Raw genomic sequence first — 18869 nt, forward strand, 5'->3', positions numbered from 1 at the left:
GTTCTAACACCTATCTCTGGTCAAAATGAGACGTTATTCTATAGCTTGGGTTTGTATCACAGTTGGTTTTGTCGCTTTGGGTCTGTGATGGTGACTCAGCATGGCGGCCGGCAGTGTGATGCCGAGGAAGCTGCACGCAGGAAAGTGGAGAGAGAGACGAGTGTCCTACAATAAAGGGTACATCCTGGGTGATCTACGACCCTCCACACACACCCCTCTAAAACCCCAGCTCCTATTCCCTGGTCCGTTGCTGGGGACCAAACCACATTACAAGCCTTCAGGGACATTCAAAGCCAAACACAGCAGGAGCGTTTTCTCTCTGGTTTGGTCTCTGCTCCTCACAGATGAGTCTTCATTTCTTAGGGCACTTGCCAAGCTGAGGGCTTGCTGGGGCCAGGGCTAGGGTTAGTCTAATCACATAAGAAGCCGCTGACAGTTTCGACCACCATGACCTGTGCCACGGGTTCCCACTTCTGTGTCTCTGGGTGAGGCTGCCCTGGGGGTCCCCCTACACTTTTCATTTGTGCTCAGTGGTAGTAATGGTGACCTGCCTGTTCCCCAGTTTCTTGGCTACCTGTGTGTCTTTGTTGAGCTGCCTGTTAAATAAACTGTCACTTTAAAAAAGCATTATCATGAGCTGAACTCCACACCCAATTCAGATTTCACAATTCCCCTTGTGCCCGTGTCCTGGGACCATTGATCCACTTAGTTCACCTGTCCCCTCCTCTGGCCTGTACCTCCTCATTCTTCATTAGAACTCTCTGGCTGGCAGGTGCTCAGAATAAGATGCCTTTTCTCCCCCACCGGCCGGAGCACTGACTGTCACACTCTTTCCCATCTCAGGGCCTCTTGAGTGAGGACACACACGTGTGTTCCCTGTGCTCTTGCTGACACGGCGCCTGGGCACTTCTGTGGCATTATTTACCAAGCCACCCGCTAAGCTAAAGACCTCTGGTCAGAGCCCAGGGGCAGATGAGGTGGGCTGAGAATTTATGTGATCAATGGCTAACCTTTAGCCTCCACCCCAGCCCCTCAGGACTGTTTGGACAGCGGTGGGTTTAGTCCCTGCCATTTAAATAGCTTGAAAGGGCCCCGTGCTGGCCTGTTTTGTTTAAGGAGATTACATCGGTGCTATGCACTTCGCCACAGGGTGTGTGGGGCCTGCTCGCCCAGGGAACAGAGAGAGCCGCATGTCCCCCACAAAGCAGATGTTTGGAGGGAAAATAGATGTAATCAAAACCACGGAGGATAAAATTACTCAGACCCTGTAGCCATACATGCTGTACGCCCAGCCACACACGTACACACTCTACCCAAGTCCACACTCACCCATCCACACTGACACACAACTCTACACATGTCTGCACACTCACAACCCTTGCCCCAGGCTACTGGAAACACGGTCCCCCACACCCATCTCCAGCTGCAGGCTGGTGCCTGTACCCCGGGGGCTCACATTCTCTGACGTAGATGGATAAGCAGAGAAGCTCTGGATGCCCTCCAGAAACAATCACATTAAAAAAAATGGAAGGGAGAAAGGAAAGGATGGATGGATGGATGGATGGATGGATGGATGGATGGATGGATGGAAGCAGGATAGAACAGGGAGGGAGGGAGGGAGGGAGGGAGAGAGGGAGGGCAGCAGGCAGGCAGGCAGGAAGGCCGTCCATTACTCAGGAGTTGAGTGGCCCTAGATGAAAGGGTGTGGTGGGTAGAGATTAAGGGAAGGAAGGTGCTTTTCCCACATTTCCATTTTACAAGCTGAACCCCAGTGATCAGCACAAGACTGAGTAGGATGTGCTTGTGTCAGCTTGTTCCCAGAAGTGGTCTGTAGCCCATCCAGAAGCTCTTGCTTCTTGCTCCCCACCTGTCAAAAAAGGGTCCACAGGAATAACACTAGCTTCAGATTGTTCTAGAGCCGTTGGCACACTGAGGGAAGACCTTTCTGGAGCATGCATTACTTTGGACATTGTGGGTATTCCTTGTCTCCCTTTTCTGGGTAGCCTGGACCTGATTGCTGGGCATGACGGAGCATCCCCATGAAGGCGAGTCGCTGTGAGTTTGGGGCCCAGTGAGTTATAAGCCATCAGAGGAAGGGGAGATGGAGAGGGGAAACTTCAGGTCAGGAGAAGCCGGGCTCCCCTCTGTCTTGACTTGGGACACATGCACAGAAGTCTCCGTGCATGATCTGGGAAGGAAGACAGACATTCAGCCAGAGTAAAATCTATGTAGGGTGTCCTTGAAGGCTGAGGAAAAGGCAGGCTTGGAGTCAAGCCTCTGTTGCTGCTCAACCTACTTCAGTACTGGGGTCACAGGACAGTGGAGGAATCCACAGTTGGGCAAAGTGGCATTCCTGGAGGCCATTTCTCTTGTGTAATGCAGTGGTCCGACACAAAGACAACCACTCTCTGGATAATGGTTTGGATCAGCAGTTCTTAACCCTTTGAGGGTCAAACAATCCTTTCGTGGGGCTGCATATCAGATATTCTGCATATTAGCTCTTTACAGTTCTTGACAGTAACAGAATGATAGTTATGAAGTATCAAGGAAAATAATTTTATGGTGGCCCCTCCCTGCTGGTCCTGCTTGCTGTGTGAAGAGAAATGTCTCTTGAAGTTCATCCTGGCTTTTTCCCCATCCACTTTCCCTCAGTCACCTCCAGGCTTGGAAAGTGGCAACTGCATGCTCAGTTCCCCTTGTGTACCTGATTCACACCTGGTCCCCTCACCTGCTCAACAACAGCCCTCTGCAAGTGCGCAGTGGGACCACTGCACACAGCTGTCCAGAGTGGCTGTACAGAAAGCACTGTAGCATCCTTGGGCATGACTCATCTTTTCTTCCACAGCCTCTCTCCACATATTTGAGCCTGTCCCTCTCTATGCTATGAGCTGAGACAGGGCAAGTGACAAGATGCTCCCCTTGGGCAGTTGGGGAGCCAGACACTGAAGGCTTTATTCATAACCACTCAGAAAAGCCCAGGCTATGAGGGCTGAGCCAGGACAGAGGGTTGACTGGGAGAGATGCTACAGGCACAGGAAGGAGAGATTTTCTGAGCAGGTGGTCAGAGGTGAGGGTTGCAGGGAACCCAGGAGGACAACGGCCTCCTTTAGACAGGAATAATCAGACTCACATTGTGGAGCCAGGGATTTCACACCCATCTTACTGATGAGGATTGCCACCATGAGCCAGATTCAGAACTATACTAGAAGTAACCTTGTGCAGGTTACTTCTGGATCTTTTGGCTGGCCTCACACAGGGTCCTACATGCTTCCCTCATCTCTGGACCCCACCTAATCCAAACAGACCCTGACTGCTGAGGATCACATAGGGAGTCGTGGTGGGAGCCACGGCTTTATGCTAAATAGATGGCATACTTCAGACAGAGGAGCCGTGTTCCAAGGTCCCTGTAGCTGGGTTGAGGAAGGGCCCCAGAGGGCACACATGGGCTGACTAGAGTCTCTCACCTTAGCCTTGGCATTCTGAGTGGTAAGTGTGGCCACAGACCCTGGGAGAATCTTCCTTCAGAGTAGGAGCCCAGCTTCAGCATTTAAAGCAAGAAAATTAATAATCAAAATTAGCAATGCTGGCTAGGGTAAAGGTTAACAACCAAACTGTCATTTAAACCTGCTGGGAGAGGGAAAATCAGTTTTCTCCAATGGAGTGACACTGCGTATATCAGCCCCTCCAGGGCAGACCTCATGTTCTGATGTAGGTGACAAACATATAACAGACTCCATTGTGTGTGTGTGTGTGTGTGCACGCACAGCACACACACACACACACACACACACACACACACACACGCTCTTTTATTTGGTTACAGTCTGTTAATTATTTTTGAGGAGGATTAATTATTTTGTTTTCTTGGTTGTATTAAGTTTTAATTTTATTTTATTTTAAAAAACATAAAGTTGGGTGGGTAGGGATGGGGAGAGGATCTGGAAGGACTTGGGGGAGGGGTGGAATATGATCAAAAATATTTAAAGTTAAAAATTGTTTTAAATAATAAAAATTTTAAAGGCTGGCAGGCTGGAGGGATGGCTCAGTATTTAGACTACTTGCTGCTCTTGCAGAGGACCTTGGAACACACACACACACACACATGCACACACACACATGCACACACACACACATACACACACATATGCACACACACACACACACACACACACACACACACACACATGCACACACACCCCTTCTGAGGCTTTGATCTCAGTACATCCTTTGCTGTGTCCCAATCTCCCATTCACTTGTTCCAGTGGCTGGCTAGATGTGGGCAGGGGTACACCTGCCACATGCTTCTTTCTCATCAGAAGACGGTGAACTCTGCCCATTCTCTCCTGCTGAGCCTTCATCCTGAGGATGCCTTGACTTCATCTTAGCTCCCTGTCCTCAGTGGCAGGACTTATAGGTGCTGAGAGGCTCTGGATTTCTTCTCCCTGGAAACAGGTCCTATGCCCTTGTAGGGCAGCTGCAGGAGCAAGAGACTGTTCTGTGGATAATTAGGGCATATACTTTTTGCTCTCTAGCATTTCTTCCCTCAGTTTAAATGAGAAGCTGGTTTCTTTGTAGCTGCCCTCAACTGACCCTCATCCCCATGGGGTGATCCCAGCTCCAGGCTGAATGCTCAGAGACACTACTGGGGTTCGTGGGGCAAGGATGAGCCTGGGGAACAGGGTTAGGCCAGGAGGGGTGGCGGCTGCCTTCCCTGGCCTAGCTGCCAGGAAGTTACACAAGAGGAATGCTTATTTTGGGTGAGCTGGGTGGGATTTCTTTTCTTAAGAAAGAAAGAAAGAGAGAGAGAGAGAGAGAGAGAGAGAGAGAGAGAGAGAGAGAGAGAAAACTAAGACATAAAATTTCCTTGTCTGCCAGGAAGATAAATGTCCTTGCTGGAAGTTCTTGGTCCTACTGCCACTGCAGCTCACAGAAAGTTGTCACTGAAGCCATGCTTCCTCACTAGCTGAGTAAGCCGGCTTCACATGGCTGGCTGTCATTTGTAACGCCACTGGTTTGGTCATCCACCCCCATAGACGCTAGAAGTGGAGCTGTTTCCAGGCCTGCTCTGGGCACCCTTTCCTCCCTTTCTTCAGTGCCAGAGTTGGACAGGGAGACTGACAAGGGCAGAAAGCCTCCCTCACCCTCCCTGATGCTCACAGGGAGGCTGGCAAACGTGAAGCATCAACCCCCCAACCCCAGTCTGGATGGCATCAGAAGATCAAGGTTACAGGCATCATCCTGATTCAAAATACAAGTTCCATGGACCTGTTTCCAGAAGCAGAAACAGGGTCGGAGTGGATGACACTCATGCTTCCCACCCACGCGTGTTTGAATGGATGGAACTGTGTGATTTAAGGGTTTTCCACAGTCTCCCTCAGCATTTATTAATGGTTCTCTCACTGGACCTATCTCCTTCTTCCCAAGTCTCAAGTAAAGAATGTGGCCAGAAAAGAGCTTCCCGAACCTGGAGACATGCCTTGATTCCCATCCCATCCCATGGTGCCTGTATACATGTGCCAGCACCCCAGGGACCTTTCTCATGGAGGACTTGTCTTGGGTCACACTGCTCTTGTGCTGGCAGGGCCTGTAAGCCTGCAAGACTAGACTAGAAGCAGGGGTCAGTAACGATGGAAGGCTATATAACCAGCTAGCTGGTTGGGTACCTCTTCCTTCCTCACAGCCCGTAAGAAATACCCCATGGATCTCTTCATTCACCCCAAAATTATAGAGGGGAAACTGAGCCACAAAGGGTTCATTGGAAAAGTGGAGCTGTAACCCAGGGGTGTGGCACAGAAACCCTGGTGCCTGGTACTGGAGCCCAGACTCTGAGGCCCCTGCAATCATGAGGCAAGTGTGTATGCTCGGAAAGATGGGTAGGCCAGAAGTTCTCACCCTCCTACCCTGGTTCCCACCTCCCCACTCTTGACCTGCATGACTTGGCTTGGTTCCTTGTAGCTCCGAGTTTCCAAGAATCTGTCATGGAGCCTCACTGTATCAGCAGGCAGCAGGCAGGGCCTGTGTTGTGAGCTGTGTCTGTGATGATTCTCGGTGACCTCTAAGAGGGCATCCCCAGGAGTGAGGATGCCTCCCAGCTGTGGTATAAACTGTGACAGCTGCTATGAAAGGGACCCCAGCATGCACCTACACTTCAGTGAACCCCACATACTAAAGGCCCCTCTGCAGACAGTGTTACAGGTGGAGTGGGAGTATGTGGGGTGGGGTGAGTTTCAGCACTAAACTCTGAGACATTCTCCAAGGCTTCTCTCTTGAACTCCATGAAGACCAAACTGGGTGTCTCAATGCTGCCCTTTCTCTTTCCCGCCAAGTCCACTGTAGCTGGAGTTCCCCTCTACTAAAGGAAGCCTCTGGATTGTGTCAGATGGCCATTGCGTCCATTTCCAAAGAGATTTTGGTTCCTTTGAACCCCTGTAGGGGAGGAGTCTCACAACCAGAGAGTGGCGAAAAAGCCACTGGCCAACCTAGAGCACCATGGTATTGGTGCCAGAAGGGCCATTCTATGATGATGCCACCCACAGAGGGTGAGGGAGGGGACGGACTTGCCCAAAGTCATCATGTTGATGAAGAGTTAGAGTATGGACCCTGAACTCGGTGTGCCTCTGGGAGAAAAACTGTTCTCCCCTCTCCCTTCTCAGATTCAAGTCTCTAACCTTCTTTCTCTTCCTCAGCTAAAGAGAGCAGCCTGGGTGAGCCAGAGTTGCCCCCTGACTCTGAACCCGTGGGCATGGACAACAGCTACCTCAGTGTGAAGGAGACAGGGGCAAAGGGGCCCCAAGACCGGGCTAGCGCTGAAATGCCAAGCCCCCTGGAAAAGACCGACTCTGAGAGCAACAAAGGCAAGAAGAGACGGAACCGAACCACCTTCACTAGCTACCAGCTGGAGGAGCTGGAGAAAGTCTTCCAGAAGACACACTACCCTGATGTGTATGCACGGGAGCAGCTGGCTATGAGGACCGACCTCACCGAGGCCCGTGTGCAGGTCAGCCATGATAGGGCCAATGACCTCACCATCACTATCCAAACCCAATTTAACCCAGCTCAGCACAGCACAACCCAACACAGTCCAGTAGAGCCAACTGAACACAGTGCAAGTCACCATACACAGGTCAGTTCAGCCCCAGGACACAACTCAATGTAACATGGCCCACCTACTGCACAGCACAATCCAGTGCAGTGCAGCTCCGACTAATACAACCTCAAAACGGTACAACTCACTACACACAATTCTGTTCCATCCAGTGCCGCTAAACCTAGCTCAATACAACACAGCCCAGACCGAACCAATCCAACATGGAGAGATTCATCACACAGTTTAACTCACACAGTACAACCTAACCCAACAACACCATAGAACCCAGTACAATCCATAAGACCCAACACTACAATATAATAGCCCAGAGCAACCAAGTAAGCATAACCTACCACACACAGCTCAGTTAAAATCAGTACAACCCAACCCAATGTAACACAGCACAATACAACACAGTAAAAGACAACCCAGCACATGATGTAGCGCTCAGCTCAACCCAGTACAACACATCCCAGGCCAATATAATACAGCCCCAATAGACCAGCATACCTAACACAGTCTAGAACAACACAAGTGAATGGTGCGACTCACAATACACAGTGCAACCCTGTACAACCAAACTCTATCAAATCCAATATTAGCCAAACCAACCCAGTACAACCCATCTGTCCATAGTTCAACTCACTGTATACAGCTCAACCCAGTGCAACCCAACTCAACACACTCAGTTCAGTTCAATCCAGAGCTACACAAACTGAACCCAATGCAAAGTCCCAGACCATAAACTCAACACAATTCACCACACACAGCTTCATCCATCTCATACCAACTGAGCAGAGCTCAGCATGCCGGCTCACTACCGATCAGCACAGCTCGACTCAGCTAAACGCCACACAATACCATGTACCTATTATAGAATCTACAGGACCACAGCAGGTCTTGTTCTTCTTCCTCTTGTGGGTAGATATTATGACTGGTCTCATTATCTTGCCCAGGAAATGAGAAACCCATGATTACTCTCCTGTTGTTTTTGAGACAGGGTCTCATGTAGCTCAGACTGGCCTCTTGCAATGTGACCACAGCTGGCCTTGAACTACTGACCCTCTTGTCTTGCCTTTCATGCCCTGGGACTACAGGTCTGAGTCACACCTAGAACACACAGCAAAGGTAGAAAATATGTGAGTTCAGTGGTCTTGCTTTTCTAGGGGGCAGCTCCCTGTAGGAAATCACAGAATGAAAGAGAAAGTCCAAATGCCAAGGCACGCACGACCAAGCCTACAGGCAAGAGTTCGAGCTTCAGTTTGATATAAAGTCAGCTCCACAGTAAGATTGCTTTTCCACTCAAAGCATGACAAGAACAGCACATGTGGCTTCTGTGCAGGCAGGAGCCTGACACATGTGAACACAGAGGGCTTCTTTTACATGTATGAATGTGTATGTGTGTGTGTGTTATGTGTGTATGCTCATGTGTGTTTAAAAATGAGGGAAGATGCATGCACATGTATACGTGCGTGTGCATGCGTGCATGTGTGTAGAGGCCAGAGGTTGACATTAGATGCCTTTCTCAGTTGCTCTTATTTTTCAGACAGGATCTTTCTCTGAGGCTCGAGCATGCCAATTTGGCTAGACTAGGTAACCACTGAGCCTCCTCTCTGCCCCACTTGCCAGCACTGGGGTTACAGGTGCACATGCCCATGCCTGGCTCTTTTCAGCGGGCTCTAGGTATCTGAATTCAGGTCCTCTTGCTTCTGTGGTGAGTACTTTACAGACTGAACCATCTCCACAGTCCCAAGACAGTCATTCTTTTTAATGGGCACAGCACTGTGGCCTGGGCCCCAGGGAGTCAGAACAAGGAGCTCCGCCATCCTGGGCAGACTCGTGGACATTGTATTTATACTGGTGGCTCAGAGGTACCCGTTGAGTAACCATCAGCTTTGGCAAGTCCTGATTAACACAGGCATCTGCTATTTGGCTTGGGCACATAGGAAATACCAAGAAACCTGCAGCCCCTAGACCCCACAACGACTGGAGCATGCTGCAGTCTGTGGCTTGATGAAGACCGAGAGAGCAACTGGGCTTTACCCCCATGCCAGAGCCCTCTTGTGTCCCATGAGACCTCACCTGCCTGAGATCTGAGCTTCCAGGGAGCCCTGGCTTCAGCCCATGATTTGGGGCAAAACAGAAGGGGTAGAGAAGGAGGCAGCTGGATGCCAGTCCACAGTCCCAGTGGGTAGGTAGCATGCTGGGGTGGGGTAAACCTGCTCTCTTTCTGCTTCTATGTGTGCACCCATGTGTGTGTGAGTACCACAAGCACACTTCTCAAATGAGGGAGTGTATAGAGTAGAGTTTAGGGAACACTCAGCAGGAAACAGAACAATCCAGACCAAGTGTTTCTGGGTCACCGCCCAATGGCCAGGCAAGTGCTTTACTGACTCACAGACATACCCAGACCTACTTCCAGAATGCTGAGAAAATTTACAGCTAGAGGTTTGTTTTAGTTTAAGGTCAGAAAACTGTTTCAAGAAATGGGGTGACTATGTTAAAAAATAAAATAAAAGCCCACCTGGGTTAGGCTCCTTGTTTAAATTCAGCCTTGAACTTCCTGTCAGCCAAGGTAGAAAGGGAAACTCTAATGTATTGGCCATCTTCCTATCAAATAGGAAGGTTACAGAATTACTGAATGACCGTTCATAAAAGAGCACACCTTTATTTTGATGAGGAAGGAAGGTCCAGATGTGGGAAGTGATTGCCTAGAGTTAACTATGATACGGAAGCAGTTCTGAGCTCCAGAGCGCCGCAGCTCGGGGACTAGCTTGCTGTTCTCAGGCACATGCCAGACTGTTCTTCGACTTCTCTCTGTACAAAGCCAGCAGGGTGGGTGGGATCTCCATGTGCGTCAAACCTCTGGGTTGAGCTCTGAGCCTGGCAGTGCCCTGGGGCCGGGGGGGGGGTGCAGGGGTATACTAGAAGCGCCTTGCTTGCCTCTGTGGGGTTTGCTTAGGACCCACACTCTGCTTGCTGGTGGCAAGCCAGGTGCCTGGTGTGCCATGATGGCAGGAACAGGAAGGAGTCAACGGGGGGGGGGGGGTGTCTCAAGATGGTCCTTCATGGGAAACAGCCTGGGGTCTGGCTCTGCTCCAGGGGGCTTCAGGGCCTCTCTCTGCTGTCTGGGATTCCAATCTCCACAGCTGGTGTCTGAAGACAATGAGACTGAAGCCTCCCCGCCCTGGGCCACCCCACCCTGGCCCCAGATGGGCTGCGGTTAGAGAGGCCTCCTCCAAGACAGTTGGTTTCTTGAATGGCCTGGTCCTCCAGAGAGGCCTGTGCTGAGTGGGCCAGGCCCGGGTGGGCTGGGAACGGGGTGGTCCTGGCCACGACATTCAGAATGGAGACACAGCGGTAAGCTCTCCTCCTGTGGTTGCAGAGCCCAAGACACAGAGGCACAGCTGGGGGTCAGAGATGGGAAGACGCACAGGAACTTGTTCTGTGGCACAGAGGGAGGCACCAGGTACCATGGTACTTCCTAGAGACTGGGGGGACGTTGAAGGTAGCCAGGCTAATAGCTCTAGCCAACTGGGGGACAGAAAAGGCAGAATTTAGACCCTGGCCTCAGGAACAGAGTAAAAAGGTAGGGACAAAGGACCACCTGGAGAAGGTGGTCCCTGGTAGGCCAGCCCCACTGATCTGGGTCCCTCTATTCTGCCCCAACTCCCACCACCTCCATCAAATGAATCTTACCATGACCTTTCTTCACATCCTCCCCCAAACAATGCTCTTGGCTACCCCTTCCCAGATCACGGGACCCACACCTCCCTCAAGTAATATATCCCAACCCTCACCCCACTCCTTCCCTCAGTCCAGATCCCTTTGCTTGACACCCACCGACTTATGCGCTGGACCCCTCCCAGGCATCCCTGGGCCCTCAGCTTCACAGTCCTCAGTGACATCCCCTCCACAAAAGAGACTGGAACCCACAGACACAAAACCTTAGCAGCGGCAGGAACAGCAAGCAACAGGAACAGCAGCAAGAGCAGCTTCTTGCCTCTATTGCCCCCCCCCCCCAGAGAGGAAGGAACGGGGCTGTATATTTTGGTGCCTCTATCACCCATCCCCACCCCAGAAAACCCTAGGAGGCTGAGGATGGAGCGGAAGGCTGAGCTCAGTCTGCAGGAAATTAAACGTGAAATGAAAACAAGCCCCTCTGATTGATTCCTCCAGCCTGCCCCAGCCCCCACTGCAGCCGCTGATAAAGGGGGATCCCATTTCACCATGCAGAAGAGCCCCCATGTCTTCCACTCTCCCAGAAGGACCTGGGCCTTCACCCCAGGACTACTCAAAGTAAAAGTACCCCTCCCCCAGGCTCTGGGGCAGGGACTGAGACCTCGAGCCTTAAAAGGAGCTGGTCTCCAGGGAGGTCACAGGAAGGACACTCTGTGTGTGTGTGTGTGTGTGTGTGTGTGTGTGTGTGTATACACACATGCATATGACCAGATAGATACCCTTGTGTGTAAATGTGTATATATGTCAGATTAGGAATGGAAAGGAATAAAGCTACTTTGCCTACCTGACTCTAATGATACACACATCCCACAGACTTTGACCACTGTTCTTCAGCAAGAGAATGAGGTCAGGAGTTGTAAACAAACAGCTCAACTGTTCAAGAAACTTCATGCTGTGTTCCCATCTGCTGTCTCCACTTGTACTCTGACGTCAGCCCGGACCTCAGCCCCATCCTAAGGATGTGGAAACTGAGGCTTTGGGCAGTCAGACTCTGCCTCGGGCCCACTTCAAAGAAGAAGCCTCCGGTGCCAGAGCCTCCAGGGAAGACCCATACTTACTGTTCTTCTTTCTCTGCCATGGTTCTTGGGGAGTCGGGGTGCTCTCAGATAGGATGGTGGAGAGACTACTCTGATCTCCATCACAGAAGCATCGCTTGCTGCCCCGGCTAGGGGAGCTCCTGCCCTGCCCTGTTAATGTCCTTCTCAGAGCCTGGGTACAGACCACAGCAGCACAGACCTGTCCAGCTTTTGCCACTGCAATAGCACATCGACAAAGTTCACAATTGTGGACCACGCAATTGAGTTACAAAATCAATATAGTTTTTAAAGTGTTTGAAGCGAGCTCCCCTTTTTGTGTTGGGCTGTGTTCGTAGCTATCCTGTGGTGCATGTGGCCTGCAGGAGACTGACTGAGCGCACATTGCCGAGTGGTGCCTGTGTACACCTGAATCTACAGAGCCCACTGGAACAAAGAAAGAGAGCTGTTGGCTTGTCTAGGGAGCACCTGGTCTGCCCTCTTCCCATTGCTTTTCCTCCTCCTTCTCTCTGTCCATAACCAGTTAAGTTCCCTAGGGTAGCACCTGCTCATGGTCTTCTCCTCGTGTCTTAGGTAGGTTCTCATCAGAGACAACCCTCTTCTATCTGACTTTGACACTTCTCTCCTGGCTCAGTGTTTGCTCAAGCCAGTGGCATAGTACCTATACTTCTACGACAGGTCACCAGCACCAGTTAGTCTGTATGAGAATTTTCAAGAGCCACTCCTACTGACATCACACTATGACGTATGCGCCCTCCGCAGTCTAGCTCCTGTTTCCACATGACTTTTCTTGACTACTGTTGTTTCAGAGGGCTTCACTCACCGTAACACAAGGGATGGAGTTCTGAGCTTTTGGTTTCTTTCAAGGATTCAGGGAGGTGTGTACTCTGGACCTGTATCTATAAATACAGACCCCCTTCCTGGGGTCTGTGACCCTCTGCAGATGGCATAAGGTGCCAGGAAAACCAATGACTAATGGCTTGTGCTCATTCTCCATGTCTTCGTGTGTGTGTGTGTGTGTGTATGTGTGCACACGTGTGTGTGTGTGTGTGAGCATGCAATGCATGCCTGTTCTGGTATCTGAAGCTTACACAGCCAAGACCCAAATCACAGTGATGGTCAGTGGAGTATTAGCATCCTTCCCCAACTCTAACAACTCTACACAGTAAGTTCTCATACCAAAGAGTGAAAGGTGCAGACTGTCTCTCTGTGCCCCTAACACACACACACACACACACTGGCTGGAAGAGTTCTCAGGCAGCATTCCCTGCCTGAGAGCAAGGCCCAAGCCCTGTGACCACCCGCTGCTTCATTCTGCAGGTTTGGTTCCAGAACCGGAGGGCCAAGTGGCGAAAGAGGGAGCGCTTTGGGCAGATGCAGCAGGTCCGGACCCACTTCTCCACGGCCTACGAGTTGCCCCTCCTCACCCGAGCTGAGAACTATGCCCAGGTACATCCCCCTGCCCGTTATGTCCCCTCTGACTCTGGACCTGGGATGACGCAGGGGAGGAGGAGGGTGAGGCTCAGAGATGCCAGGTTTGTGCCTGTTTGTCCATGACTGGGAGACCTAGAGTGTTGGGACAGTCTTGTCCTCTGCTTTGTAAGCATCTGGAAGACAGAAGACTCGGGGCTTCCAGGGTGTTGGCTGTCCCTCAGGGCACCCAAAGGAAGGATGTGCCGAGATAGCAAGGACTTGTAGCCAGGTTGAAATGCCCAGCCCCCACCCCAGAAAAAGGTTTGGCAGTCTTAGAGCCTTGCTCTCGTGTGTGTGTGTCTGGCTCGCTGAGGCCCAGCTTCTCTGTGTGAATTGGACACGGTGGAAGTGTCCACTTCAGCTCTTCTATGACGCTGCTGTGGGGCCTAGCGTCTTAGTTTCTAGAAGGCAGATGCTTGACATGCAGGCATTTGCCTGCTGTCTCCCTTCCCTTTTCTAGCAACGTCCCTCCTGTCCACCAGTGAGGACAAGGAGCACTGTGAGCTATGCCAGGCACCCAGACGGATGTCCCTTTGTCTGAGCGAGCACCCCTGGCACCCCTGCCTAAGCCTCCTCTAAGTCCTGAGACTGCAGCTGCCAGTCACAGCAGTGCTCCTGAGTGTGCAGGCCTGCAATGCTAGAAACAGCTCCAGCCCACCCTACGCCTGACCTGGGCCAGCTCTAGACCTCCTCCACCTCCCCCAGGATTTGAGGGTCAGAGGGCAGACCTCGCTGTGAGGCTGAGGAATGAGGGGTGTCTAGTACATCAGCTTCACCTCTGCTCACATTCTTTAATGCTTGTCTTCCCCCTCCCTCTGTCTTCCCCGGGGCCAACCCCCAGCTCCCACTCCTTGCCCTTGATGGCAGCCACCTGAGCTCAGAGCTAGAGGGAGGGAGCCAACAGGAGACATTTGCCTTTCTCTCCCACCTGCCCCACAGACTGAGGTCCTAGATCGTTTCCAAGAGGGGGTGGTGATCACATTGTTAGCACTCTGGGTCAGGCTGGGGCCAGGAATGGCACATGGTCAGTCTGCAGGAAGTTCTTGGGAGCATTAGAAGTTCCTGTGGCCCTTTAGGACCCAGTGCCCACCTAGTGGGTCCAAAGGTCACCTTGAGCTCTTGCCACCTTAGGGAGGGTAGGCTAGGAGAATCCTATCTGAAACAGCTGAGAGCCTAGACTGTATAGTTGAAAGGACCTAGTCCTTTCTTCAGTGGGGATCTAGGCACCCCAGATTCATGTCCTTGGAGATGCTTAGAGAGCAGAGGATGCTGAAGCCAGGTGTGGGAGCTGGGAGGAGAAAAAGACTATCAGTGGAAGAGAAGATGTGTAGTTGAACCCCACCTCAGGACTGGGGCCACTCTTTCACTGCTGGACTAGTTGGGAACCCGCAGGGGTTCTGTCTTGGAGCCTTAGGCATTGACCTGGGCCTATGGAAGCACTCAGATGCCTGTTCCCCACACTGATCCCACATCACCCCAATCTGCAAGCCCAGAATCTGTGTCTCCCCCACAAGATGTTCTCGAGTTAATCTAGAGCAATGCTTTGCCTGGACCCTAGGGCAGTTTGAAGCCCAATCCTTGCTATTGAATATCGGGTATGGATCTACCCTGGAACTTGAAATTCTAAAACATAAATTCACCTCCAGTGGTCCCTGGGCGTACTTAATGTTAGACACCTAAGAATGGTTTCATTGTAATGATGGACCCCTGGAAAGGGCGAGAGCCTCCTCTACCACTGCTCTCCCAGCTGGCCTATGACATCTCTCCCTTCACTGTCCCCAGATTCAGAATCCGTCCTGGATTGGCAACAATGGGGCTGCCTCGCCAGTGCCAGCCTGTGTGGTCCCCTGTGACCCAGTACCTGCCTGTATGTCCCCTCACGCTCACCCTCCTGGCTCCGGGGCCAGCAGCGTCTCCGACTTCTTGAGTGTCTCTGGAGCTGGCAGTCACGTGGGCCAGACGCACATGGGCAGCCTGTTTGGAGCAGCTGGTATCAGTCCCGGCCTCAATGGCTACGAGATGAACGGCGAGCCAGACCGCAAGACCTCAAGCATTGCTGCCCTGCGCATGAAGGCCAAAGAGCACAGTGCAGCCATCTCTTGGGCCACATGACAGAGCCCCTCCTGCCACTCCTGATGTCACCCCCTCCCTGGGGCCCTGGCCATGTCCCTGCTTTCCAGGCCCCCAGCTTCCCACTTGACTCTCCTCTTAGGAACCCGGCCTGGCCCAGGGGCCTGGCCCTCAGCACTTTCAACCACCCCAACTCTGAGGCCCCAGCGACTGCTGGGAGGGAGGGGGTGAGGGTAGGCTCTTGTCCCTCCCTGGCTCTGAGGCCATGACCCCTGTTCCCTGCCAAAGGCAGCGGAGAAGGCCAGGTGGCCCCGTGTGTCGCTTCTCGTAATGTAAGCTGAGGCCCTGTCTCTCTTTATGTTCTTTTACCCCTCCATTTGACGAGTCAGTTGGGCTCCCTTCCAGACCCAGTGGCTTCAACAGTCCAGCCTCGTCTAACCTTCCTTTTTCCTGTGGGATCCCCTGGCCACTGGGCCTATGGCTGTGCATCTTAGGTAACAAGCCGCCGTGCAGGGTTGGCTCTTGACTCCCTTTGCTCCCTGAAACCATGTAGAATCCCGCCTTCTGTATCAAAGGCATCTGATCATCCACCCAGCCAATGGGCCCTGTGACTGTCGCTTTACTGTCCCCTGTGATGGGTGCACCTGGAAGAAGTGGGAGGTGAGAGGAGGGGACAGAGCTGAAGGACTCTGTCGCTGCCTACCCATTGCCCCACGGATAAGTGGGCCAGCCTTTGCTCCTGCAGCTGGTTCTGGTTGACACTGTGAAGGCGGTGTGCAGGTGTGAAGGGAGGCAGAGACACATTGCTTCTCCCGTACCACCACACGTGACCATCAGGAGCCGGAGAAGCTCTCGGTATGATGACCATGGGGATGACCCAGCGGGATCTTCTGCAGGGGAGAGGTCCCTTGGTCAACACTGGTGCCTCCTCAGGGCCCCTCTGGGAGGAGTTGAGATTTTTGTCCTCTCCCTCCTGGTCACTCACTGGGGCTGTTGGACAGTGTCCTGGGCTGGACGAATTTACACCTTGGAAGACATAAGCTAGAGTACAGGGCCACGGCTGAAGGGATCGGGAGCAGAGGACATGTGAGCAGCTTGGCAGCCTCCAGCCAGGATGGCCCTGCTATGCTCAGACCCACCGCCCCGCCGCAGCGCCACATCTGCCGGAGTTTTCCATACAGGGTAGGTGGAGATCTGGCTCCTCTAGGCTGAAAGGAGAACTGCTTTTCAGTTACCCTACACACTCTCTTAGAGATCCTATCCTTACTTCTTCCCCAGGGGCCATGATCTCTGCCTCGGCTGGCCTCAGGAAAGGCTCCTACCAAGGCCCACCAGGTCCAGTCTCCATGACAGGAAGTCCTCCTGAAGCCAGTCCCCTATCTGAAGGAAGGGGCTCCCTGTCTACCTGACTTGATCTGGAGCTAGGAACTAGGATTTGAAGTGGCCCCAGCCCTCACCTGAGCTGGAGCACAGAACCACCCTTGAGGTAGGTCCCTCAAGCAGGTGGCCTTTCCCCGAGGAGACACGCTTGCCTTTTCTACCTTCTGCCTTGACTATTCTCCACGAGGTGGGCTTGGCTCACTAGGCCCAGGGTTCAGCTCTCCAATGGCCTCTCAGGTTGGGCTGAGGACAAGGACCCTGCCTTGGATCTTCTCTAGGTCTCTGTGGGTGAGAGGGAGGCACAGCCTTCTCCTGTGTGTCCTCATCTGCTCTGGAGTGTAGACAGACTAAGTCCTCACTCAGTAGGACGCAGACTCCGGGTTGGGTCAACTACTCCTAGTAAGAGTCAGACCTCTTCAAAAACTTAAGTTCTCAAAAAGATCTTAGAAAGGCAAATTCCTGGATTCAGCTTTGGGTACCGAATTCAGGGTTCCTATTGGCTTGGTTTTGGTGCTTCAGATCTTTGGGGATCTAGGTCTGTCTTATAAGTTCTGTAGGACTAACTCACTTCCTCAGAATCTGTCAAGAGAAGGACTTAAGGTCAGAAGCAGCAACTTGGGGACCTTCTCTCTGTTATGGCTGTGGAAAGGAGACCATACCTAGAAAATCAATACAAAGAGTGAGAGCCAGAGCAGCTCAGCAAAGGAAGGGACAGAGGCTTTGGTAGATTCTTCTGGAAGGGAGTGACATTTAACTTCTCTAGGTTTTATTTTTGGCCAGGCTAGATGCATGTCAGGGAATTCCAACCCAGAAACTTCAGAAGGAAAACATTAAAAATACCCCTTTGCTTCCAGCACAGGCAAGAACTGAAGCCTTCCCCCATCTCTCTAGATGTAGACTGTCACCCAGGCTGTTCTGGAAGGCCTTGGTCTCAGTTGATCCTGGGCTTCTGGAGTTGTCTTGAGCTCCCGCTGGGCCTCCCTCATGTCTCAAACCTCCTCAGCTTCTCAGTTCTCCAGAAGAAAACTGTGTGTGGTCCTGTTGTCTCTAGTGGGTCTGTCTTAGCCCCGAGGATGCTAAGCAGGTAATAAAGCCGTTCATGGCAACCTGGCTTCCTAAAGAGACAGAGGCACAGATGAGGAGAGAAGACTTCCTTCTGGGTGGTCACTGCTAGATGAGGAAGCTGACTGAGCCGAGGCCAGCCTTGCCTGACAGCACAGTACATGGGCATGCTGACTCCGGACACAGAAAGCAGTTATGCCCACCCCAGCTCATATATCCAGGAGTCTCTTCCCAGTACAGGGCCAAGGTTTTGGGGCAGACAGGCATGCCCCCGAGTTTTTCTTTGAGTTGTTTCTTCCTGATTCTCAGTTCTTACTGTCACATCTCTACCTTTGAGGAGCAGGATGGGCAGGGATTTAGGCAAAGAGGCGACAAGATCTATAAGTTCCCCAGCACACACTGTCTGGCTCATGTTGGACACAGCTCGGGTGCCCATCTCCCTGAGCAGACAGGATTCTATGGAAACCACCATGTCCCCTCTGGGCTATCCTTGGACAGAACATCTCTGGGGACTCAGAGGACCAAAGTTAGAGGTCAGTAGGAATGACCCAGACTGTCAGGCATAGAGACAAACAGACCCAGCAGAGGGAGAGAGGCAGGCCCCGTCTGGCACCCAGGATGCTAATTCAGTACCTTACAACTTCAAACTGGGGCAGGCTTCTATTTCTCTCCCTCAGCCCCACTTTGCTGCAAGTATGCCATAGGGAGGAGTTCCCACTGGACAATATCTCCTAACCTCCCCCTCCCCTCCCCCTCCACTTACACATAGAGCTAGGCCTGTATACTACTGATTTTGGAGGACCGTTTTCAGTGTCTAATAATCTGTTTGGGTGTGCAGTGGTCAGAAAAGAGAGCGAGAAGCTGAGTGAGAGACGGAACATGAACCTCAACAAATACTGGCTGTTCTTGTAAGATAGTTTAACCTTGTATAAATGCAACTTTTCTTTTAGCTTAATGGCCTGGGGTGGAACATTCAAATATATAAATATATATATATATATTAAAATACATTAAAATTTCAG

At 51.9% G+C, this 18869-nt stretch overlaps 1 protein-coding gene across 1 annotated transcript in view; it reads left to right on the forward strand.

Annotated features, from left to right (window-relative positions):
* ALX4 (ALX homeobox 4) overlaps positions 1 to 15447 on the forward strand; it is a gene marked incomplete at both ends in the record, with an annotated part of 33228 nt that extends 17781 nt beyond the window's left edge. The window contains 3 exons of the mRNA XM_080930925.1: positions 6687 to 6997; positions 13183 to 13311; positions 15118 to 15447. Of these exons, the coding sequence (XP_080787051.1) occupies positions 6687 to 6997; positions 13183 to 13311; positions 15118 to 15447 (770 nt within the window). The remainder of the gene's footprint in view (positions 1 to 6686; positions 6998 to 13182; positions 13312 to 15117) is intronic.
* Between the last annotated feature and the right edge of the window lie 3422 nt (positions 15448 to 18869).

Source organism: Micromys minutus (genome assembly GCF_963924665.1).
Source record: "Micromys minutus genome assembly, chromosome: 17".
NCBI lineage: Eukaryota > Metazoa > Chordata > Mammalia > Rodentia > Muridae > Micromys > Micromys minutus.